Raw genomic sequence first — 24601 nt, forward strand, 5'->3', positions numbered from 1 at the left:
ACAAGAGAAGAAAGAAGAAATGAAGGAGCAGAGCTCAGGCTCCAAGGCTCCTTAGCTCCTCAGAGTTTGGGCGACCCTCCCCTGGGAGCTGCAACATCTCTGCTGAGGAAGCCTCCTCTCAGAGCTGCGTGGTTCCTGGGCTCCTGGGCCTTAGGATACCCTGTCCCACTTCAGGACTGGGACACCTTCTCAGCCCTCGGAGTTGAGGACACCCTTCTGCCCCAGTGCCACATGGCAGGCCACCTACATCACCACACCACACAACAGCTTAGTCACAGCAATATAACCATAAGTGATCCACACTATATCCAATAAAGAAACCTGTGAATTGCTGCCATTATTTCTGTCTTACTCATGAGGCTCAGAGCACTTAGATGGGCCAGTTGATACTTGACTAGGTTATGGTTCAAGGCCAAGTGTGCAGTTTTATATACCGTATTTTCTGGTGTATAAGACGACCCCAACTTTAACTTTAACTTTTCCAGTTAAAATATAGAGTTTGCAGCCCGAGTCTGCTGCACAGGGTGTGCATTGGAAGAGGGGTAGTCATATATGGCTCTATATTCCAAACTCTATATTTTAACTGGAAAAATTAAAATACAGTATATTCTTTCCCAACAGCACGGTATCCTGACACTAAGAGAGGAGAAAACAAAACAGACAGTCCTGGGACTGGATGCTGTATGTATAATTAGACCTCCTGGCGTGCAAGGTTAGCCAATACACATGGGACACACAAGATGGCCAGAATCAACCTGCAGAAAGCCAATCGTGAGCTAAGACCCCAAGTTCATAAAAAGGTACAGCTAGGCTGGGTCGATGGCTCAGTGGTTAAGAGTGCCTGTTGAGCAAGCATGAGGACATGTGTGCGAATTCCCAACCCCCACAAAGCTGGGCAAGATCACATGTGGGTCTATAACCCACACACATGTGGGGGACAGATGGAGGAGGATTACTAGGGCTTGCCTGGCTCCAGGGAATAAGAGAGTGACAGAGTTTGGCACATCTCAGGGGAGTAAGGAAGTGATAGAACTCGTGTTCTACTCTCTTTGTGTGTACTCACACATGTGCATAACACACACACACACACACACACACACACACACACACACACACACTACAGAGCTTACAGCTGGCACACAGCGATCTTACACAAGCACCTAGGCCTCTCAGGGTAGAGCCAGAAAGGTGGTGTGGACTGTCTGCACAAAGCCTACCTGGTAGGAACAAAGACTGGCCTGAAAGTCACAACAGGCACAGGAACAGGGCACATGAGGGCCAGGAAGTTGATCCTTGCAGCAAAGGAGACTGGTCAAGCTTCCAGTGGGGGGATGTGTTGGCCCCTGGCCTTGCATTTTTAGAGGGGGTTGGGAGAAGCTGGCACAGATCCATAGTGGGCATGAGAAGTGGACACTGTATAGGGAGATGGGGAAAGTTGGCTTAACAATGATGTTAAACAGATGGCCAGAGACAACTTCAGCACACGCCTTTAAGAGCAGGCTGCTAGAACAGTAATCTGGAACACAGACCTCACTTACCGGAAGCGTTCTGGAAGTCCACTAAATGTAGCCAAGGGGACATTAGCATGCAGGGAAAAATCAGGTTAGGAATTCCTTGAAGAGATTCTAGAGCCCCTTTCTTTGCTGTTGCTTTATAAAAATGAAATAAACGAACAAAAACAATGATATTCAATAGGCATTGGGTTTTCTTTTACTTCCTATCAAATTATATAACCTAACATTTTTTTCATTTACAAAGCTTCATAGATCTTTCTAGAGTCATAAAAGGAGTTGCCCATCATAAGGCTACTCACACAGTGAGCTTGGTCAGCAATGGGCTTACCTTACAAGCCCAAGGACATGACCTCCAGAACACTTAGAAAAAAAATTCTAGAGATGGCAGTTCATGCTTGTACCCCCAGTGCCAGTAAGGCAGACGCAGGAGGATCCCTGGGGCTCACTGGTCAGCCTGTTCAGACGACTTGCCAAGTTCTAGACCGGTGAGAGACTCCACACACACACAGACAGAAAGGCAACTAGTGTTTTTATTTCTGTCAGCCAGCATGGAACAGGATGTAGGCTTCTTGAGTCTCATGCTGTATTCTCGCCAGTGCACACGGGAACTTACTGGTTTTATCTTCTCAAATTCTACAACAAATAAGGTTGTCCTTGAGAAATGGGCACCGTATCCTTTAAAATGCCCCAGCCAGGTGCTAGGGAAATGGTTCAGAGGTTAAAAGCACTGACTGCTCTTCCAAAGGTCAGGAATTCAATACCCAACAACCACATGGTGGCTCACAACCATCTATAACAAGATCTGGTGCCCTCTTCTGGTGTGCAGGCAGAATGCTGTGTACATAATAAATAAATAAATCTTTAAAAAAATACAAATAAAATAAAATGCCCCCACCCCAAAGCAAGATTCAGCTTAGCAAAAGCCATCAGTTCTCCCTGAAAGATGCTGCCTGAAAGCTGGCTTGTAGAATTTCTGATACAAAGAAACCCTTCTGTGGAGAAGCCCTTGGACATCTCCACTCTCTACTGAAAAAAAATGATTATGGCCATGACAAAGTGAAATGAGCCCAACGATGACTGTCACCACTATGAGGGCAGTGTCACGAGACTCCTGCAAAGCCAAGGACATTCTACACTGATCACATGGGTTTCACGGGACAGATTCAGACACTCAGATGGCAAATGCTGCTCTCAAGGAACCTGGTACAGAAAGAAAGAGGACTTGCACGTTTTCCATGCAAATGAGGTGTTACCCACCACAAGCTCTTGTACCGACACTACACAAGCCAGGGCCTGGGGTGCGTGCCTTTCAAGGGCTGCAGTCTTCCTGTGTCCTCATGAGACATCTGAGTGCAGCTAGCTCTTAGCACGCAGCCCAGGTCATACATACTAAAAATGAGAACAGAATGAATGAGAGAAATGCAGAACAGCTAAGCCCTCAGCACCTGACAAACCACAGTTCTCCCTGGGACAGACCAGGAATGCCTCGCCTAACTAACTTCAGTGCAGTGTCCTCACAGAGGGACTGACCTCAGGAGAGGTGCCTTCTGGTCACAGATGACCCACCCAGCTGTGGTGGCTGTGGGGAACAAACACCTGAAGTGTGTTCCTTTGGTTCTAAAAAGGAATTGGCTTTCTGCTCCCCCAGTGACCCTGATGTGTGCGCTGGGAGCAAATGGCGTTTTCAGGAGATGAAAGAGGCCTTAGGAGGTTAAGAACGCTGGGAGCAGGCGTCCTTGAGCTGTCTTCATCCTCTTCCATCCAAGAAGAGGACAGGCAGCTGCCAGTCCTTACTACCCAGTCACATCTCAGCAGAGCCAGGGATCCCACTCAGCACTGGAAGTGGCAGCTCATGGCAGCTCACAGTTCTCCCAACAGACTCCTAGGCCAGCGCCAGCCTTCTTCTGGCCTTGCTTCCTTGGTTCTAGCACTGCACAGGTGCTACTTTCTGTTGCAAATGAGCAGGCTGGTAGGGGCAGGGGGGCAGGTAGGCCTCCCAGCCAGAGCACAGCCTAGAAGGGAGAGATGTCAGCCCTGGGAGCTCTTGGGAAGCCCAGGTTAGACCAAGTGTGAAATAAATGTTAACATTTAAAGGAAAACTTTCAAAGCCATTGTTTAACTTCCTAATAAAGTGCTTGGAGAAGTTTTACAAACAGCTGACTAAAAGTAAACAGGGAAGAGGACTGGGAAGTGAAAGTCCCTCCAGCCACCTCCCTCACCCCCCAACCCCCCACCCCCCTACCCCCAGTCAAGACTTTTAGCTTTAAAACAAAAAAGTTCTCTGGGCAGTGGTAGCTTTAATCCTTTAATCCCAGCACTCAGGAGGAAGAAGCAGGCATATCTCTGTGAGTTCCAGGCCAGCCTGGTCTACAAAGAGAGTCCGGGACAGCCAGGGCTTCATAGAAAAACCTTGTCTCAAGAAAACAAAACAAGAAAGAGTTGAGGCAGGTATAGTGCCCCACACCTGTAATCTCAGCAAGAGAGAGACCCAGGCAAGAGGGGTAGTGAATTCAAGACTGGCCTAGGCCACATGAAACTGTATCAAAAAAGCCAGAAAAGTGGGGAGAGGGGTGGCACAGACACAGACAGAGGTGGGGGGATGTCTGATTTCCAAAGGATGGGAAAGAGTTTCACAAAGCAAAGATGGCAAGCAGAGTCCTCTGTCTCTGCAGCCCCCACACGCTGCCAAGAACGACATGTCCCGTGACTCCTCAGTGAAATAGTGCAAACAGGGAACTACAAACCTGGAAATGCCTCAATTTTAAGAACAACAAACTAAAAAAATGGATAGTGTGGGGCTAGCAAGATGGCTGAGAGGGTAAAAGCATTTGCTACGCAAACAAAATGGCCTAAACTGGACTTTTACATCCTAGCTCTCATGATGGGACTGACTCCCCAAAGTGTTCCCAGGTGTGAACAAGGGCCATGTGCTCATGTTTGCTTGCACACACAAATTGTTTTTAATGTACAGTTTTAAGTTTGAGATTAAAGGAATCAAAGAGTCCTTAACCTGCTGACGAGGGGCCCCTCTCCAGAAGGAGGCCATGACGCTTAGTTGCAGTAAAGCCACACTGCCCTCTGCCTTTCTAATCTAGTTTCTTGTGAGTGCAAAGGAGTTTCCCAGAGGCTTATGACAGCCGACAAGAGCATCTGGACTTCTACTAGGGATTTATACAACCAGAAAAAAATGTCACTCGAGCTTTTAAAGTTACTTTTTATTAAAATGTAGTATATATTCCATATACTAATAGGCAAAGGTGTTAATATTACTTAAGATTAGCAGTTTTTAAATTCCAAAGTTTTAATTTCTTTTAAAATGGCAATAGATATAAACAATAAACAAAAGCTTTTTTTTTTGATATCCCAACAAGATCCTGAGTGTAAAGTGTGCATGAGCCCAGAGACTCTGAGGGCCACCTCTCCAGAGAGGCACTGGCACAAGGGCAGCATAGGCAAGGCTGCCCGGAGCTGATGCATCATGACACAGCATCTGAATGAAGTGAGGAACAGTCACCCCGAGAAAGTTCTACCCAGCTTAAAAAGGAGGGGGCCAGAGAGGCGGGCAGAGGTGTTCCCTGCACAAGCCTGAGGACCTGAGGTGGTGGGGGGTGGGGGGGAGACAGGACACGGATGGACCGGAAGTGCGACAGGAAAACTGCTGGGATAGAGCCTAGAGTAGGAAGAAGTAGGAAGAGCCTGCCTAAACAAGGGAAAAGAGGCAAGCAGCCTGCACACATACACACACACACACACACACACACACACTCACGCATGTGTGCACGCACAGGTATGAGCATGAAAACATCTCCAAGACACACTAAAGAATAATGAACAATCTGCAACTCCATGCACATGCCTGTTTTTTAAATCTTTAATATTTTTTACATTTATTATTTTGTGTGTCGTTACGTATGGTGGTGTGTGTGTGTGTGTGTGTGTGTGTGTGTGTGCGCGTGCTGCGGCATGCATGTGGAGATCAGAGGACAACCTGAGGGACTCAGTTCTTTCCTTCCACCACGCAGGGCCAGGGGACTGACCACTGGCTTTCAGGTTTGGCAGCTTCTTTGCCCACTAAGCTGTCTTTCTGGCCCTGTTTAAATTTTATAATAATGGTAAAATGCTACCAGGACAATTTTTTTCCAATGAAAAGAAGTGTAGCATATACTACCCCATAGAGTAGCTACCACTGGCAAAGAGAATGAGATTAGGGTACACACACACACACACACACACACATACACACACACACACACACACACACACACAGGTTTAGTTTTCCCCTTTTTGGCTGCATTGTTAACAAACACACGCCAACGCATATATACATATAGCCTTTGGTAAATGACAGTTAACCTGATGGTTATTTCCTCTGGGCTGAAAGCTTCTCTGCTAGAAGGAAATTGGGAGGCCAGGGAGAGTCACAGTGAAGTCACAAGGCCCGCCCTGAGAGGCACAAGCAGTGACCATCACTCGGAGCTCTTCTTGGAACTCCTTGCTAGCTGAGCTGCTGTCTTAGTTACTGTGCTACTGCTGTGAAGAGACGCCATGACCAAAGCAGCTTTTATAAAAGAAAGCATTTAATTGGAGGCTTCCTGGCAGTTTTAGACAGTTAGTCCATGACTATCACAGCAGGAAGCAGACAGACATGGTGCTGAGAGCTTTACATCCTGGTCCACACACAGCAGGCGGAGAGAGAGAGTGACTGGGCCTGGTGTGGGGTTTTGAAACCTCAAAGCCCTCCCTCAGTGACACACCTCCTAATCCTTCCCGAACAGTTCCATCAATGGAGGCGGGGAGCTGGGGGTTGGGGGTGGTGGCGGGGCATGACACATACACCGGGGAGCCATTGTCACTCACACCACTACAGGCCAGGAATGAAGCTTCCATCACCCTGCAGGAGTCAGACCTATATCTAGAAGCCACAAGTCTGTTTACGTCTCCCCAGGACAAGTCAGAAAATCTTTCTAGAACTGGCATGGCACAGCGGTGGGGCTTGCCTGCTGGGGCTGACACCAAGAACACAGTGGGGGAAGTCATACTGCCCTGGCAACCGCCTGCTTTGCCAGCTGCAGTACCAGGTCACATACTGACCCCACACCCTTTCAATCAGAATCTGCAGCATTTGCCAAGATGGACATGGCACTGTTCCGGAGAGAAATGCTTTAGTCAGGGTTCCCTAGAGGAACAGAACCTTTAGGGGGTGCATACCTACCAGGATTTAGTAAGTGAGCTTTACAACTGTAACACCAACCAAATCACATCAGCCACCCTGCAAATGTGGGTCTAGGTCCTTGATGCTGGGGGCCTCACAGTCAGAACAGTTCTAGAACAGCTATCGCTCACTGTGAACCAACTTATCTGTTGTCATTCAGTCTACGAGGCAGGGAGCCTCTAGGGTACCAACCCGGTGCCCAGAAAGATGCTGAGAAGGGCTAGCCCACACCACATGAAAGCTTGGGAGCACAGGGTGCAGATCTCAGGGAAGGTGTCAGGAGAAGCAGCAGAGGGCCAGATCAGCTCGGCTCCAAGAGGGGAGGCCGAGAGACAGAAGGGCAGGAAACAACTTCTGTCATGCTCTTTTGTTGTTGTTGTTGTTGTTGTTGTTTTTTAATCTGGCAGGCTTAGCAGAGATGGGGAAAAGGCAGCACACCAAAGGAGCGCTCTCACAGGGACAGCGCAAACTGTGAGGGAATCAATGAGGCAGGACACCAAAGCGGCTGCCTTTCCCTTCCACACAGATGTGAGAATAAGGAGGTTATCCTAGAAACCAGAAAAGCTTCTGGAAGTAACCCTTCAAGTCTGAACTGTGAGAGCATCCTCCATTTCCTCTCCTGGAGCAACTAAGGGACTTACTATAAACCTTTTAACCTGTCCAAAGGGAGGAAAAGAACACTAGGAGGAGCAGGTTTCACAGCCCTGCCCCTTGCACAGCTGGCCGAAGCCTTCCACAAATGAGCCCCAGTAGATGTCTGAGGAGTAAGCCTGTTACGGTCCAGACCTTCTGTGATCATGACCTTCAGACTGCCCCCCAACCCCAGTCCCACACTGCAAACCAAACAGTGTGCAAGGCCTGTGAGCGAGAGCACAGCAGGGAAGCCGGCTGAGGAAGGCACGAGAGCAAGCCTGCCCTGGGGGGCCTGCCCTGAACTGCTTCGATGGCAGACTGTGATATGGAAGCACAGGTGACAGAAAGCTTTCGTCCCCAGCCTGCTTATTATGGTCATGCTTTATGACAGCAATAGAAACCGGAAGTAAGACACACTGCTGAAAGTAATGTACCCCAGCAGCTGGTAAAAGCCACTAACAGCTATGACCAAAATATGAAGGGCAAAAGGGGGCTGGGGCTATACAGCCCAGAGGTAAAACGCTTGCCTAGCTTGCATGAGGCCCTGGGCTCAATCCCTAACACCGGGGGAAAACAAACAAGCAAACAAAACAAAAACAATAAACATGTAACTTTAACGACAATGCCCCAAAATGTAGCAGCAAGAGTATTTCTTCTAACAGTCAAAGGCGAGGGGCCACTGATGACTTCTTCCCTGTAACCTTGACAATCTGTGATGAAGGAATCTAAGCAGGTGACAGGCAGGCCAAGCACATCAACTACCGAGCTTCGGTTTCCCCACTCACGCTTCCCGAATCCTCTTATGCTGATGTGATGTGCATCCGATGTGATGTGCATTTACTTGATGAGCCAGCATAAGCCTGGTAACAGAACAGTCAGGTTCTGTGTAAGAATTGGTGGATCTACACAGAGAAAGTACAAAGAGCCCTAAGACAGATCCATCAACCCCAAGATCTCTATAGGAAAATCACTGTATAGCGATGGCCTCGTATCTTAGGGTTTCTACTGCTGTGACAAAACACCATGACCACAATAATCTGGAAGGAGAGGGCTTATGTCTCTTACACTCTGTCATCACTGTTCATCACTGAAGGAAGTCAGGACAGGAAGTCAAGCAGGGGACGAACTTGGAGCAGGAGCTGATGCAGAGGCCATGGAGGGGTGCTGCTTACTGGCTTGCTTCATGCAGCTTGTTCAGCCAGTTTCTTATAGAAGCCAGGACCACCAGCGCAAGTGTGGCCCCACCCACAGTGGGCCAGGCCCTCCTACATCAATCATTAATTAAGAAGCTGCCCTCTGGGCTTGCCCACAGCCTGATTTTATGGAGGCATTTTCTCAATTAAGGCTCCTTCCTCTCCAACGACATAATGTCAAGGTGACATAAAGCTGGGCAGGACAGTTAGAGAGATGAAACAGTCTTGACATCTTACTGAAAGAACAAAACAGACCAAGTGGTAAATGTGAAATAAAATCACTGAAGATGATTAGGAAAAAAAACAAATTGATGATCACTTGCTACAAGAATGAGACAGCATTCTAGTAATAATGGAGTTGGGAAAAAAAAAGGTTTCTTTTTGTTTGGTTGGTTGGTTAGTTTTGAGACAGAGTTTCTCTGTGTAGCTTTGGCTGCCCTGGAACCAGGCTCTGTAGACCAGGCTGGCCTTGAACTCACAGAGAATAACCTGCCTTTGCCTTCTGAGAGCTGGGATTAAAGGCATCCACTGCCACTGCCCAGCAGTAGGTTTATTTTTTAAAAGATTTGTACATTCATTTACTTATCTGTGAGGATGTGAGGAGTGCCTCTGCTTCCGCATTCATATGGAGGTCAGAGTACAAAAACAGAAAAATGCATCAACATTCTAAAACTTCCAAACCTGATAGTTAAATCTGCTGGCATCAAATCTAGACAGGCCCCCAAGACATGTTTTCTTACGCTTGGCTGAAATACAAACTTAGGAATGCAAAGTCATTCTCAGAGATGAGTTTATCTTTCTGGAAATTTGATATCGTTCTCAACTTTCCCTTTAGTTCTGAGAGAAGGGAAACATTTGCAGAGATTATTACAAGTAACATGTACATGTCAGAGTTGAGATCTGAGAAGAATTTTAGTGTCTGTCCCAGGGGACTGCTCAACTGTCTTACGGTTAGACTGTACTAGGCCACAGGGTGTTATTCTGCCATTAGGAAGCCAGGGAGGGGCTGTCGAGAGGGTTCGGTGGTAAAGGCACTTGCTCACCAAGCCTAATGACTCAAGTTTGAAGCCCGGAACCCACAAGCTGCCCTCTTATCAACACGCACTCACACACGCAGGCACATAGTGTGGCATGCATGCGCCCACACACACAGATACAGGCACATTAAATAAATGTAAGCAGTTCCGGTTGGCTCCTACACTCGGTGTGTGGTCTTGTTTCTCAGCCAGGTAAAGCGTGGCTAAAAGCTTATGGAGTAAGTAGAAAAGGAAGGTGTGTGCTGAAAAGAGAAAAAAGATGGCCCCAAGGGAGCTCAACAAAGTCTTCTCAAAGTTGACATTGATGCTTTAATGAAAGATGCTGGAGAAATAGCAACTGTGCTGGTGCCCAAACACTGCCAGGAGATAATGCACTGTCTGGCAGATGAAGAAAAGGATGACACAAAAATGGAGACTGAAATTAAGAGAAACAAAAAGACTCTTCTAGGCCAGCATGGCCAGTACCCAGTATGGATAAACCAGAGGCAGAGAAAAAGACAGAGGCAAAGAGAGAGAGAGAAAAACAAAGACAAAAACTTGGGTGGGTGGGTGGGTGGGGGGAACACAGACAGAGGCAGTGAATGGCCTGGCCTGGCAGACCCTTAAAAGCCAGAAAGTGTTACTCGGGACAGACGGGCTATCCTCCAGATAGGGCACGGCCATGCTCACACACAGCAGAAGCAGAGCCTTGCTGACTGAACCCACTTTCCCTGCTGCACCCCCGCCCTGTCCCCAAGATGCCTCTCACAGAGCACATCATCTGGACCTACATAACAGATGCCACCAGCACAGGTGCCTCAGGAGCCCTTCTAGTCGGGGGACTTTACAGGCTGCGATCAGTTGCTGCCTCCCTGTTGGCCCTCTGCCCATACCAGGTGTCCAAGCCTTGCTTCTTCAGAAGAGGGACATTTCCTCCCGGGGTCCTGACGCCTGGCACTCAGTTCGCACACAGCTAGAAGTGAGAAACTATCATCAGGACCCACACGACATGTTGTTTTCCTTTCAGCAGGAATCTCCCTACCCACGAACCAGGAAAACGGAAAGCTCACTTTGCAGGGCTACTTCAGCAACTTTCTGCCACACTGACCAGCTCAGCCATATATGTCTCAGAACGACAGCCGCCATGCCCTTTCCTGACCAAGCCTTACCTCAAGCCCCGCTTCCGCCAGCCTGCACACACAGGTGTACGTACAGCTTTTATGTCCGTCCACTCTCTTCTCTCCACGGCCTGCTCAAATCTAGGTGGGAAGGAGCTTCCGATTGCTCCCTCACCTCTCAGAAGGACCCTCATCTTCCTTCCTCCACTCATCCCTCACCCACAAAGCCTTAACTGATGCCCCAGCGCAGGGCAGGTCCGCCCTCCCTACATCCTTTACCTATGTGCCCTCACTATTACTCACTGAATGCTGTTGCCAGCCAGTCTGTCGATCAACAAGCCTCCTAATCCCAGGTGAGTACCCCGTGCCTTCCTGTAGTAAGCCATATACCCTCAGCTCCTATAGTCCCCCAGGAAGGCCCTGCTCTTGTTAACTGTCATCTCAAAACGATAGCAAGCCTCACCTAGGCTTATCCACAGTCCACCCCCCTGACACAGGCATTCTGCAAGGTCCTGCCCCACCTGCAAACGCCTTTGGCGCGTCTATACTACTCACCTGCAATTCACACACTCACTCAGGCTGGGAAAGTCAGGATAGCTGGTAAATAAGACCACTCACTCTGCCCCCCACTATCTCGTCCAAAACACTACGCTTCGGAATCGCACATAGCTAATAAGACGAAATGAGAGTTTATATAAAGGGGATTAGGGCATTTCATCTTTTAATTCATAGCAACGCCCAGGTGGAGGACCTCTCCTACCTCCAAGGGCAGTTACTCCCCCTCACACAAAACCTTAAGACAGAACTCAAGTATCATTTAAAGGCAAAAAACAGTGAAACATTCCACTGCGTGTGGAATGCTTGTCTTTAAGCCCTCCTTGGGGCCACTCCCGACCTTCTTTGGTATGAAATTTTTGATGGCTACAGTATTGGGGAGAAAAGTAGGAAGAGAGTGTGTGTGAGTGAGTGAGTGAGTGAGTGTGTGTGTGTGTGTGTGTGTGTGTGTGTGTGTGTGTGTGTGTAGGAGTGGCAAGTCTAGCGGCAACAGACTGAACGTAAACTCCAAGCTGCAATCATAGGGCGCAGGAGACAAAGGAACGGGAAGGAAGATGCTAGGAGAGGTACCCAGGTTGCACACGGGCAAATACGGCTTCAGACTCAAACTCCGTTACAACCAGGGTGGCTAAATTAGGAGGGGCGTGAGGAAATGCCGGCTGTGTCAGGCCCTGCCAACCCCAGACAATGCTCGCCTAGCCCAGACTGCACCCCCCCCCCGCAGCCCCCCGGGCCTCACCGATGGAGATCTCCTGAGCGAAGGCCAGCGAGATGAGCAGCAGAGGTAGACCCACGGCAATGCACGTGACCATCTTGTCCACCGCCAGCTCCAGCCGCAGCCCCTTGAACTTGGGCTCGGTGGGCTCCTTCAACAAGAAGTCCGAGAACACGTACTCCGTGGCCAGGTGGGCGATGGCCATGGTCACGGCGCGCCGGGTGAAGCAGGGCCGGCAGCCGAAGGCAGTCGGGAAGAGGCGCGGAGTCCTCTCGGTCAGCGACCCCGCGTGCGGCTTTCGCTTTCCCTTCTCGGGCTCCCGGGCTGGCCCCGCATCGCGCCGCCTAGGCAGTCGCTGTGCCCACCTCGCAGGGACCGCCCGGGAGCTGCAGCAGCCGGAGACCGCCCGAAGCTACGCAGGGCGCGGGAGCTCGGGCTGCAGCGACCGCACCCGTGCTCAGCCTCCGCGGGTCCCCCCGCACGCGTGGCACCTGGACACCGGCCTCTCTGAGCGCTCGGGAGCGCAACAACGTGCCGGGGAACAAAGCACCTCGCCACAGCTCCCGGAGCCCGCCCTGCGCGCTCGGGATCCGGGAGCCGAGCTCTTCCGGAACCTACGGGGGAAACCGGGTTCCCAGGGGCGAGCAGTTTCCGGCAACGCGCTGACGCGGGCGGGGTGGGCGCGGCCGCACCGCGACCCTAGAGTTTGGACTGGCGAAGGATCGCCCCACCCAGTCTCCCTAAGGACAGCCTGGCCCCTCCTAGCCCTGTGTTCTCAAGTCTTAACACCTGGCATTTCCCCCCACTCGTTTCTGCTGGCAGCTCCTTCCCTTGAGCTCGAGCTAGCCCCTTTTTAATCCTGGCCCACCATTGTGTGGGCATGTGGTGCGAAGTTGAACCAACCCATCCATGGCTTGGATACCTCTGCAGGCTAGACAAGCCCTTGCCATACCCCAGGAAGCAATCTGGGTTCAAGAAACAGCAGATGCCATACAAAGGTCGAGATAAACATGTGGTGATGACCTGACCGAGTGTGTTGTAGAGAGGAGCCCAGAGTTGTTCTGTAAGGAGGAGAGAGAGAGAGAGAGAGAGAGAGAGAGAGAGAGAGAGAGAGAGAGAGAGAGAGAGAGAGAGAGAGAGAGAGAGAGAGAGAGAGAGAGAGAGAGACGGAGAGAGAGAGAGAGAGAGAAGCGAGCAGTGTGTGTCTGGTCTCAGGCCCAGCACTTTGCCTCTTCCTCTACCTTCCTGTCCGCAGAGGGGTACCAACTGGTGGGTGTGTCGTGGCGGGAGCTACAGAGATTTGCTTCTGAATACCTCACTGGAAGTAGACAAGGAGGCAGTCAAGAGCTGCTTGAGCCGTTTGCGGCAGGTGAAGGTGCCAAGCACGGAAGCCTTCTCTGGCCTCTGTACATCCGCGGGGTCTAAGGAGGTTAAGTCCAAGGGTCACAGGAACCTCTCCACAGGATTAGTCCTCTAAGGGCCTTCAGAAATCTCCACAATCCTGCTCTGGCAAAGGTCCCAATCAATCTTTATCTCAAAACTCAGCTGCTGCCTTCTTCATTTCCCTAACTATTGCATGCAAGGTAGAAGCCTGGTACTCCATTTTTTTAGAGTTTCCATCACTCTTGACAGCAGCCCCTGAAGGGCCCTGAGCACCTCCATGCTGCCCCCATTCTGCTGGGCCTCCCCCTACCCTAGATTCTCTCTAGTTACAGGAAAAACCTGCGTTAACCCATAAAGTTAAGATAATACAGCTTTGAGCTGGTCAACTTTCCTTCCCACGCACTTCATTCTTATGAGCCCTGGTGCACTCCCTCCCCGTGTGTTCCTGAACTCCCTGCTCTGCGCTCTCTCTCTCTCTCTCTCTCTCTCTCTCTCTCTCTCTCTCTCTCTCTCTCTCTCTCTCTCTCTCTCTCACACACACACACACACACACACACACACACACACACACACACACCGGCACATCATTTCTCCTTGTTCTCCCAAACAAGCCTGGTACTCATGGGCAGACCCATCAATTTTCCTAACATCTGCTCATGGGTTTTCACTTTAAAGGGACGGGTTCGCTGGAGCCCCAGATCCACCTCCTGAGTCTGGTCTGCATCCCTGACCTACTAGAAGCCTTCCCCTGCAGTGAATAAAGTTGCCACCTGGTTTACTTCAACTTTGGTGGTATTCTTTCCTCACTGGTTGTGTGATGCCCCCAGACCCAATCCCCCAACACATGCTGAATTTTTGTGCTTTGCTTTTCTAGATACGGCAGATCCAACAGCTCCTCACCTGCACAGCCAGCCACCAGCACCTGGTTTACCACACTATCACTTAACTACTCACAGAAAGGCATCCTCCAGACTCACCAAGCCATTCTCGAAATGGCTGTGAAGATAAGAGTGATGTGCGAATGCTTTAATTAACATTATTCAAACAGTCAATAAGTGAGCCTCTTTCACCTAGAGCATCTTTGAGTGTCCTGGTTTCATTCCTTGTCTATTCCCTTCAGGTGGTACGGGATCCAGATGGGGCGGTATCTGGGGCCTGGAACGACCCAGTCAGTTTGGGGGCATTGTTTTCTAGGAACCAATAAGTCACAAATGCAGTTGCCCTTCTCTTCTTGTCAAGATCAAATCATCCAAAGGGGGGGGGATGGCCCCTCTGGGAACCCCTGGGAGATCTCTCCCCCTGGTTGGAATGAGTCAGTCACCCTGTTGGTGCCTCCCTCCCCACTCCTTGGCTTCCAGCTCACTCCAGGCAGGTGATAGCAGGTTGCATGTCTGCTTTGTGGTCACCTATGGACTTCTGAGGTTCTAGGTTGAGTCTTAGCAGTTTTGTAAACTGCCCGCCATCCTGGCAGTTTTGATGCATCGGTTAAGACTCGAATCAAAGATTAAACTTAGAATAGAGACCACAAAGAGAAGTTGCTGGGGACTGGGAAGAAGAGACACCTGACTTTTAGGAGGTCATTCAGCATCCAGCACTGGCCTGGCTTTCACACCCCCTCACCACCACCCCCAGACAGCAGGTCGGTCCAGGTTTCCTCCAACGGTGGTCGGTCCAGGTGCTGTTTGCTTCCCGGATGAGAACAGATGGACCTCAAAACCAATGATTTCTCTCAGGAATAGCTAGAGCACTTTAGGCCAAGGCCCATGCGCTAGGCCAGGGTGTGGAAGTAGTTTTCCACGGAATGTTATAGTTTAGCTCTTTTAGAATGAAATTGCTGGTGTCAGATGGCAGTGAAGAATCAGGAGCTCCGAAAGCCTGTGAGGATACCAACCGTGTTACAGCTCCTTGGTTAAGCTGCTTTGCGAAGCATGGCAGAGGATGTGGGTTGACACCTGAACCTAGCCAAAAGGCAGGCACAGGGCACCGAGCTAGCAGTGGTGATGGAGTGGGCTTCAGTGTCTGCCAAGGCAGCTCCGCCATCGCTGTCTGACCACCAGCAGTCAAGCCCTAGGCATCCAGAGGCAATTCTTCCCCCAGAATAAATGGAGTCTCCAATGGTCATGATGGAGGAATGGTGTGAGAGGGCAAGCCAACCATCCTTTATTTATGTGAATCAGAGATTTATAAACCTTGGGCACTGGGGAGGGGTTTGAGGGTGAATGTGTCTGATTTACCGGGGCTAGGAGTGCCAAGATACCTGATTTACATGCAGTGGTACCAAGTAACTCATTTACATGCAGTAGCAAGGGGTCCTATCACAAGAAGGAGAACACGGTACTTAATTATCCTATGAGTGGGAGAAGAACTCCCAGGTATGATTAAAGGTTGTTTGCCGAAGACTACGATCTCCTTAGCACAGGGTGCGGGTACTTCCAAGAATCTCAGGTGCTTGCTGAACAGGTTCTATCTGGAAAGGATCCAGCCTGTAATCTTCCCTGTGGGCTATATGATACTCCTTAGATTTTTCCAGGATTCAGAAAGGGTACCCCACTGAGAAAAAGGAGTGCTATCACTGTATACCAAACTCAGAGGCTATCCAACAATGCTCAACTTCTACCTCTCCAGCAGTGTCCACACAACACTAGTCCAGGATCAAAGAGAGAAAGTCAGAGGCAGAGCATAGTCTGAACTCTTTCCAGCAGACAATAGAGAGTGTTGGGGGGCGGGGGCGGATAATTTAGACAGTTACGTTGTAAAACACTAACCCTTCCGCATTGTATTGAGAAGATGGGAAGGAGAGCTGAAGTGAAGTGGCTTTCAATGTGGATATGAGAAGTAAAGAAAGCCTCAGACTGGTGGTAGAAACAAATGGTGCCCAAGGGCGTGATAGTTGAGGGAGCCATCTTTCTTTCTTTCTATTTATTTACTTAGGTTTTTGGAGACAGGATTTCTCTATGTATCCTTGGCTGTCCTGGACTCACTTTGTTGAGCAGGCTGACCTCGAACTCACAGAGATCCACTTGCCTCTGCCTCCCTAAGTGCTGAGATAACAGGCATGTAACACTACGCCTAGCTGAGCCAGTTTTCTTACATATATATCAGAAAAAATAAAAACAAAAACCTGGCCTGAGCCAACATTCTTGGGAAACCAGAAGGTAAAAACGGTCCTATAGGCTCCCCGCAAAGATTGTCCTTAGAATCCAGTGCGCTAACAGAGGAGTGCCCTGACGTACATCTGCAACCACAGCTCTTGAGAGGGGAAGGCAGGAGGAACACAGTTCAAGGTCATCCATGACTACAGTGTGACTCCTGGCAGCCTGGGCTGCATGAGACCACCATGAGCATTGACAATCTCAGGCCACTCATCGGGAAACATTATGGTTTTGTTGTTTCTTTCTAAAATAGACCTTAGATTTTTATTTAAAGTATGCCTGTGTGCGAGAAGCAGAGGCCTATGTCATGGATGTCTTTCTGTCACTCCCCACCTTGGTTTTTTTGAGACAAGGTCCCTCTCTCTCTGAAGCTGGAGCTCATCAGGTCAGTAAGACAAACTGGCCAGTGAGTACCAGGATTCTTCTGTCTCTGCCGCCCAGCACTGTCATTACAGTAACATGCCACCATGCCTGGCCCCTTTCATTGCCGCTGGGGATATGAACACAGGTCCTTATATTTGTGGGACAAGCACTTTGCCAATTGAGCCATCTCTCCAAACCCAGATTTCAATTTGATTTTTTAGTTCATTTCCGGAATTCCGGAAATGATTTGGAGTTCTCAAATACCCAAACTCTTGTGCTCAAATTTTTCTAGTATTGTCATCTTTCAAGAGGATTGTGTGTTGGTTCTGATATTGAACCACTGTGGAAACATTTGTGCATGCGTGTGGGAGGGCACACTTCTCATAACCTTTGACTTTTTTTTTTTTTTGTATGACTGCCTTCTGGTAATTATACAGAGCACTGGAGAATAAATGACATCAAGTCTTCCATGCCCCAGTCAGTCTCTTCCTAGCTGCAGAGTGATCCATGGTAGGGTGTGGCCTTACAGCCAGCCTCCCCAAATTGCATTTTTCTTGCTTGACATGCTTTGCATTTGACTACAAGATCTTTAGCAATGAGAACAGTCAAACCCAAAATAGTCAAGCTGGCCAGACCAGACTGCCTGAGCTGTGTACATATTCATGTCCTTGTGGGAGGAGCGTTTGCTGAGCAACTGCTGTGCACTACATGGCGTTCGCAGGTGCGGCAGCAGGCAGGTGAACAGCTCTCACTTCCAGGCATCACTTCCAGGGAGCCTCCACGCCAGCCAGCCGGAGACCCATACAAAACTCTAGCTAACGGAGAAAACGATTAGGTCCCATGAGTAACGTTACAAAGGAGAATACTGGAGATGGGGGCGTAACAGAAGTAGGGACCATGCTGGAGAAGGCAGCGAGGGCAACTCGTGTCTTAAGTAGAAAACCTAAGAAAGAGGAGGGGGTGGGGTGGAGTGTATGGGCCTCTCCAGGCTGGGCCTCACAGACCTGGGTAAAGGGTCGGGACCCATTAAAAGTATAATGGGAAGATATAGAGTACTCACCAGGAAGTGGCCTAATCAATTTGGAAAGACCACAGCAACAGGCAGCCCTGGGGAAGGCGGCAGGTGGAAGGAATGGCGATGGCCTTGCGCAGGGAGCTGCCAAACAAGACCTGTGGCCCTGCAATCCAAGTCAAGATTGGAGACAACAGTTTGGATTGATTAGCATACAGATGAGCCTCAGCCCCATGGGAAGGGATGGATGAACTGCTGAAAGAGCCACAAGAGGTTACAGCAAACCCAGGGACTTGCTTCTTCTACTGCCCAGGACCTCGCAAGTGTGAAATCAGTGTCCAGGTACAGTAAGGTCAGACGTCTCAGGAGACCCTGCAAGAAGACGCATCTGGGCCCTTTCCAGCTGCTCCAGCTGTGTGCCTTCTGCTCTTGGCCCATCGTCCATCCCTGAAGCCACAAGTATAGTGTCGTGCGTCAGTGGTTCTCTGTAGTCACATTTATTTAAATTTGTTTTTACCATTTTATTTATTTATTTTGGAGACACTGTTTCTCTGTGTAGTCCTGGCTGTTCTGGAGCTTACTATGTAGACCAATCTGGTCTCAAACTCACAGAGATGCTCCTGCCTCTGATTCCCAGGTGCTAGGGTTAGAGGCATGAGGTACCACACCCTGCTCTATCATTTTATTTAATTGTAGGGCTGAGGGTTGAACTCGGGGGCCTTGTACATCCTAGACAAGAACTCTTCCACGGAGCCACAGACCCAGCAATTGCTTTTCTTTTACTTGTGGTTACATTTCAGGGTGATGCAAGGTAAACGCTCCATCATCCACAAGACTATCATACACCATCAAAACCCTTTCCAAGATCGCATTCAGAGCCTCCAGGGTAAGGGTATAGATTCTTCAGGAGCATTGCATGCTATGAAAACCATGGAGGGTCAGAGAGAGAAAGAAAGGTGCTTGGCCACAAGCCAGAAAACCTGAACCACGATTGCCTAGAGCTGTCCTCCGATCTCCACATGGGAGCCATGGCACACCGACACCCTCACTCCATCACACACACATACTAATAAGGATACTGAATTTGTAATCCTTTATAAGATAAAGGAGCAGCAGAGGCCCAATGTTAAGTACATTTAGAGGTCAGGAGAGGAGCTAGCCAAAGAATGAGAAGCAATAAAAATGGGAAAGGAAGGAAGGTTGGACAGGGAGTTGTGCCGTTGCAGAGACAGAGGACTTAGGCGTTGTCCAGAAGGCAGGTACTGAGAGGTGGGTAAGACAGAAGTGGAAAGGCCTCTGCAAGGCATTGTGGCTATCCTCCTGATGACCTGGTTGGGGTGCGGGATGGGGCTGGTGGGGTGATTTCAAGCCACCGGTGCAGCATAAGGAGCGCTTGGGGTCAGACGGCACAGGAAGGAGGCAGGGGTGGGCAGTTCTTCATGCCCTGCCCTGAAGGGAGAGACTGCGTTATGTGTTAAGGCAGAGTGCCCCATGTTCTCCGCTTTGAATGGTGCACATGGCGGACGGACATGGAAGGAAAAAAACCGAAGAAAGAGGGAATGGGAGTCTTTGAGAAAGCAAAAGGAAGTGATGTCCAGGGCTGAGTGGAGGAGAGCCTGGCCCCAGCAGGAGCAAGGACACCTCCTTCATGATGAGAGAAGGAAATGATGATTATCTCAGAAGAATAAGGCAGAGTACTGGGAAGGCCCACATGGGAGGGGTCCTGTTGTAGTGTGTGTGGAGATGTGCGATTTTGTCCCCTTTTGTAGGTACAACTGATAGTCAAAAATGGGTAAATCCCTAAGATTGTTCTATCTGAAGCACTCCACACACACCCTTTTAATGACAGGATATTTTTTGAGTGAAAACAATGTAAATTGCCATTTTAGAATATGTGAAACTTTATTAAAAAGAGAAACAACGAAACAAAACTACTTTGTGGTTTGTTTTCATTTAAAAAATAATAATAAACTAAGTGAAGGATGAAACCAAAGCTTTTACAACTAAACAGTTTTCTGACTTGCTAAAGGTAAGTCATAGATGCCCACTGTACCTTCTTAAGCAATTAGACAGCCCCCCCACCCCCTTGTATGAAGTCTACAGAGCAGGTATGTCAGGAAGTTACACAATCACACTGGCAGTGGTCAGCAGCCTGGAATTCAAAATCATCTGGGTACCCTGTTGCATGAGGCGTTCAAGCAAACTACGGACAGAACTATTAGCGTTTGCGTGCGTTTTATGTAAGACTGAGGTTTCTGTCAATTTCCCCTCACCAAGAAGATTAAAAAAAAAAAGAAAGAAAGAAAGAAAGAAAAGAAAAGATCCCTCCACCAGAGTATTTGTTAGGTCCTACTCGTTCACCGGGGCCATCACGTGACCGGCTGCAAAGGCAGTGGTCTAGCATCATGGGTCTGGCAACAGCATCCCAGGATTTCCCATCTAGTAATAGACAATGTTGCTTTTATCAATCTTCCATCTAATGTCTAAGGCGCCTATGGAGAGGGTGGGATATGTCCTGCATTTAGCTCTGTTGTTCAGCATTTGTGTTTGTGTGTGAGTCTTGGCAACTATGTTAATAGTTTCCAACACTGACTTGATGGTTCAGAAACCAGCAGGACTCCCTTTGCCTAGCTTCCCGCCCTCCTCTGGAGGCTGTCTTTAAATGCACAGAATGCAGGATTTTAAGAGACCTTTCTCCTCCCCATGGTCAGTTGCACTGACGTGTGCCTCCTGCCATCCCTCGCATGATGAAGTCATAACTTCCATTGAAGATGGAGATGTGAGAACATGCCCCTAAGTGAATGAAAAGTCAGACTCAAGGTTCCCTCCACGGCCGGGAGACCCTGGCTTATAGTGAGGAAGCCAAGCCTGTTCCTCCACTACGTCTGGCCCTCCCATATCCCGAAATACAAATTGATTTTTGAAAATACAGATGTTGTCAAGGAGACACGTGGTAGTAAAAAAAAAATGTAGCATGAAGTGAATTGTAAACATTCAAGTATTTCTATAGGTTGAATTAAAAACAGCAGCAATGAAATAAATAACCATATAACTTTGGCTTGTATAACAAACAATGCACATCTAAGGTGAGGGGGTCAGGGGGAGGCCAGGGAAGCTACTGGAAGCTACTGGAAGCCTCTGAAGGATTCAGGTGGTCCATTGCCATCAGTACATACTGATTTGGATAGTCCCACAGACCCCTCAGAAACATGTTTGCCCTGGACCGACTGCGGGAACGATTTCACGTAAATGTCGAGCATCGGAGTGATTCCAGACAGACAGGTATCTGAGACACCCTAGTGTTTTCTAGGACCCTTGGGCTAGCTGAGGAAGCATGGTTTGACTTACAACTATGAAAACATCTTTCCGAGGGTAAGCCGTGCGTGATGGTCGGCAGCTCACAGCGCAGTGCGTTCTCCTTTTTCGTGTGTTTTATACCTGAGAATCATTCACAGCCAGTTTTTTTTTAAATAAATAAATAAAAGCACATTGCTTTGGGTGCCATTCCAGAGGCTCTAAAGCCTGACCTAGGATACAGTGTCAAAGTTCCTTGGTGAACAATGCATGTCCAGTTTCCCTGTTAGCCCCTTGTGCAGCCAGTCTTGGAGTCTGACCCCTTCCTGCAGAGGAAGACCAGAGCGCTCACAGAGCATCTGTGGGGAGTGCACAGGACTGGACTTCCGTGTAAGCCATCTGCCTCCTCGCAGAGCAGAGTCTGAGGGACAGAATCACGGTGGCGGCCAGGAGGAGGAGTCCCAGGATGAACAGGATGACCAGGGCTGCCTTGGCCCCTCTTGGATGGAGATTCTTGCCAAAGAAATAGAGGTCTTCCTTACCAGGTTGCTCTGTGAGAAAGAAAAATGAGACATCAGGTACCTGCCTCCCCCCCTCCCCTCCCCCCCCCCGCCCCCAAGGAGTGAAACACTGGGGCACTCCCACAAGATGCAGGGAAGATGTCATTACCCTTGGAAGGCACTGTGGTTGCATGGGGTCCTGCTCCAGAAGGAGACTTGGTAGAATATGGAATTCTGTTGTCTGGACACACACACAAAAAAAATATACGAGTTGGCTGTTTATAAAAGAAAACTCCTTCATGGTACATAAAAGTCATCTTTTACCAGGAAGGACTTTACCCCTCCAATTCTGCCACATATCTTGGACTATTTCCTGCTAGTATCAGTACCACCCTTTCACCTACCCAGTTTCTGCCCAGCCACTGAGATCCCTCTTTAGAGCCCACTTAAGCCTTGGCTTGTGACCCAGCCTATCAAACACGCCCTCCGCCTACTGCCTCTGGGCCCCATACTCTGCACGTCCTTCTCTGTTGTGACTACATAGCCATATATTCGCCTCTCTTACTTGACTCTGAGCCCCTTGGGGTTTGTACCTGTGTTTTTCTCATGCCTCCTGCTTCCCGGCTCTACAGGAAGATTGGTGCCATGAGCTGGCATCAGTGACAAACAGTACCTATGTTCCTGAGGACAGTGTAGGTGGTCTCCATGCCGGCGTGGATGTGGTCAGACACGTGGCAGTGCAGAAGCCACGTCCCTGGGTGATCGGCAAACAGCTCAATGGTTTGAAATGTCCCGGGGAAGAGATCATACACATCTTCTCTGTAGAACTTATCGATCTGCAAAAGCCAAAAGATCCCGTCTGAGGCTTCTTTGCTCGGTAGGGCAAGAAGACAAGGAAGAGTGAAGAAATGTGGTAGACAGTAGGAAGTGAGGAAGGGGAAATCAGTGAAAGCAACAACAGAGCGTGAGAGAGGATGAAGAAAAGTAAAGCCGGGTTTTAAAAACAGGTCAGTTGATAAACTTGTAGTGACCTCAACAGCTCCGCTGTCCCCCTTTCAGAACCTTCATCGTTCCCGCCTAAGTTGTATGAGGTTACCCTGTGGTGGAGTGTAGCATATGGCACTAGAAGCATTCATTTGTAAAATAAAGCTATAAAAGATGTAGTTGATGTGTCAGCTCTTCTCTTCCTCTCTTTCCCCTCAGCTTAGTCAGTCTGGGTTGAGCCAGCTGCCTCCTCTTACCCATGTGATGAGGAAATTAAGCCTGCAGTCGGCAGACCTTAAGTGAGTTTGAAGATGGATTCCATGGTTCCAGTCAAGCCATTGACAACTACAAGGCCCAGACATCCTGACTAGGTCTCGCGAGAGACACTGAGTCCAAGCCATCCAGCCCCGCTCCTCCAGATTCTTGACCCAGAAAGAATGAGATGGTGTTCTCTGTTTGGGGCCGCTGAGTTACAGAGTGGTTTGTTCTGTGGCAATAAAGCAGTACTACTGCAAATCTCCAGACAGACTGACCAAGGGGAGGGGAGGAGGGAGAGGAGAGGAAGGGAGGAGCCATGGGAAAGACAGAAACTACAGCTATAGGGAAGGAAAACAAACACCACTACCACCTTACTATGAAAAACAAATACTGCAACCAGAGCTCTGCACTCACAGATTACAATTTAGAAATTGTAAATAATTTGAAAGGATACAGTTAAAGTCCATTCAAGAAGAAAGAGGTGGGGGTTGGAAAGATGGCTCAGTAGTTATGGTCTTGCAGAAGACCTGGATTCGAGTTTCAGTACACGCATGGTGCAGTTCACAAACATCTTTGACTCTAGTTTGTGGGATCTGGTGGCCTCCTCTGACCTCTGTGGCCACTAGGCACATCCATGGTATACAGACACACATGCAGGCAAAAAGTCATATATATGAAATAACATTTTTTCTTGCTGAGACAGCATCTCTTTATGTAATCCTGGATGCCCTAGAAACTCACTATGTAGACCAAAATGGCCTGGAACTCATAGAAATAAATCCTCCTGCCTCTCAAGTGTTGGGATTAAAGGTGTGCACCACCACTCCTGGCCCATAAAATAATTTTTTGAAAGAGACAAAGAAGTAGGGCCTGAGTAGTAGTGATTCTAAAAAATAAAAAATAAACACAAATCATACTAGCACTTTCCAAGAAGTCCAAATGGCTTCCTTGCCAACTTATATAAGCTATTTAAAGAGTTAATAGCAAATCCTAAACAGACCCTTCTAGACACAGGAGGCCAAGGAACATATTCAAACTCCCTTTATGAATTGACTTTACTCTGACTTAAATACAAGAATGCTTATTAGTGGTCTGTAAAAAAGCTCATCTCAGAAGCTGAGTGTAGAGCAGTGGTTTTCAGAGGCTGAGAGAGAAGGGCAAGCCAGAACGGAGAGGGTTGACTGGTGGGTACAACCAGAAGCGAGACGCTCTGCTGGTATCTTGTTTGGCGGGCTGACTATAGATAATGACCAGGTAACAACCAGGTACTGCATACTTAAAAAGCTAGATGACAGGACTGTGATGTTTGGGGAGGCAGATTAGTCCACTCTGATTTGCATATTACTCAATGCGCATATGAATGGGAACACCACACTGTACCCCAGAAATACGCATACGCCAGTTAAAGTACAAGAGACAAAATGCACATAGTTCATCAAAGAAGATTTAGAGACGGCAGGTGGAATCTCATGAAGACGCTCAGTGTAAAGACACAGCTAGTTCAGAGTAAACTGGCCAAGGGGATGGGGGAGTGCGGATACAGAAACAAAATCCAGAACACAGGAGGGACACAGGAGTTCTAGTGTGTTTCCTTGGGAGAGGAGACAGAGTCCCATCTCCTCAAAAACACCTGGACAGATTCTTATAAACACACACTTACCACATGGCTTAGCAATGCTGCATATTTTCTCAAGGAAAT

At 48.8% G+C, this 24601-nt stretch overlaps 2 protein-coding genes across 2 annotated transcripts in view; both read right to left on the bottom strand.

Annotated features, from left to right (window-relative positions):
* Nucleotides 1-12567, bottom strand: part of PANX1 (pannexin 1) — a 35561-nt gene extending 22994 nt beyond the window's left edge. Inside the window, exon 1 of the mRNA XM_084781311.1 lies at nucleotides 11981-12567. Coding sequence (XP_084637437.1) covers nucleotides 11981-12161 — 181 coding nt within the window. The 5' untranslated portion in view covers nucleotides 12162-12567. The remainder of the gene's footprint in view (nucleotides 1-11980) is intronic.
* A 7733-nt stretch (nucleotides 12568-20300) lies between these two features.
* The window catches only part of HEPHL1 (hephaestin like 1), a 69934-nt gene continuing 65633 nt past the window's right edge, over nucleotides 20301-24601 (bottom strand). The window contains exons 18-20 of the mRNA XM_084782593.1: nucleotides 22334-22496; nucleotides 21830-21901; nucleotides 20301-21711 (exon numbers count right to left, since the gene is read on the bottom strand). Coding sequence (XP_084638719.1) covers nucleotides 21509-21711; nucleotides 21830-21901; nucleotides 22334-22496 — 438 coding nt within the window. The 3' untranslated portion in view covers nucleotides 20301-21508. The remainder of the gene's footprint in view (nucleotides 21712-21829; nucleotides 21902-22333; nucleotides 22497-24601) is intronic.

Source organism: Acomys minous, assembly GCF_964271855.1.
Source record: "Acomys minous genome assembly, chromosome: 5".
Lineage (NCBI taxonomy): Eukaryota > Metazoa > Chordata > Mammalia > Rodentia > Muridae > Acomys > Acomys minous.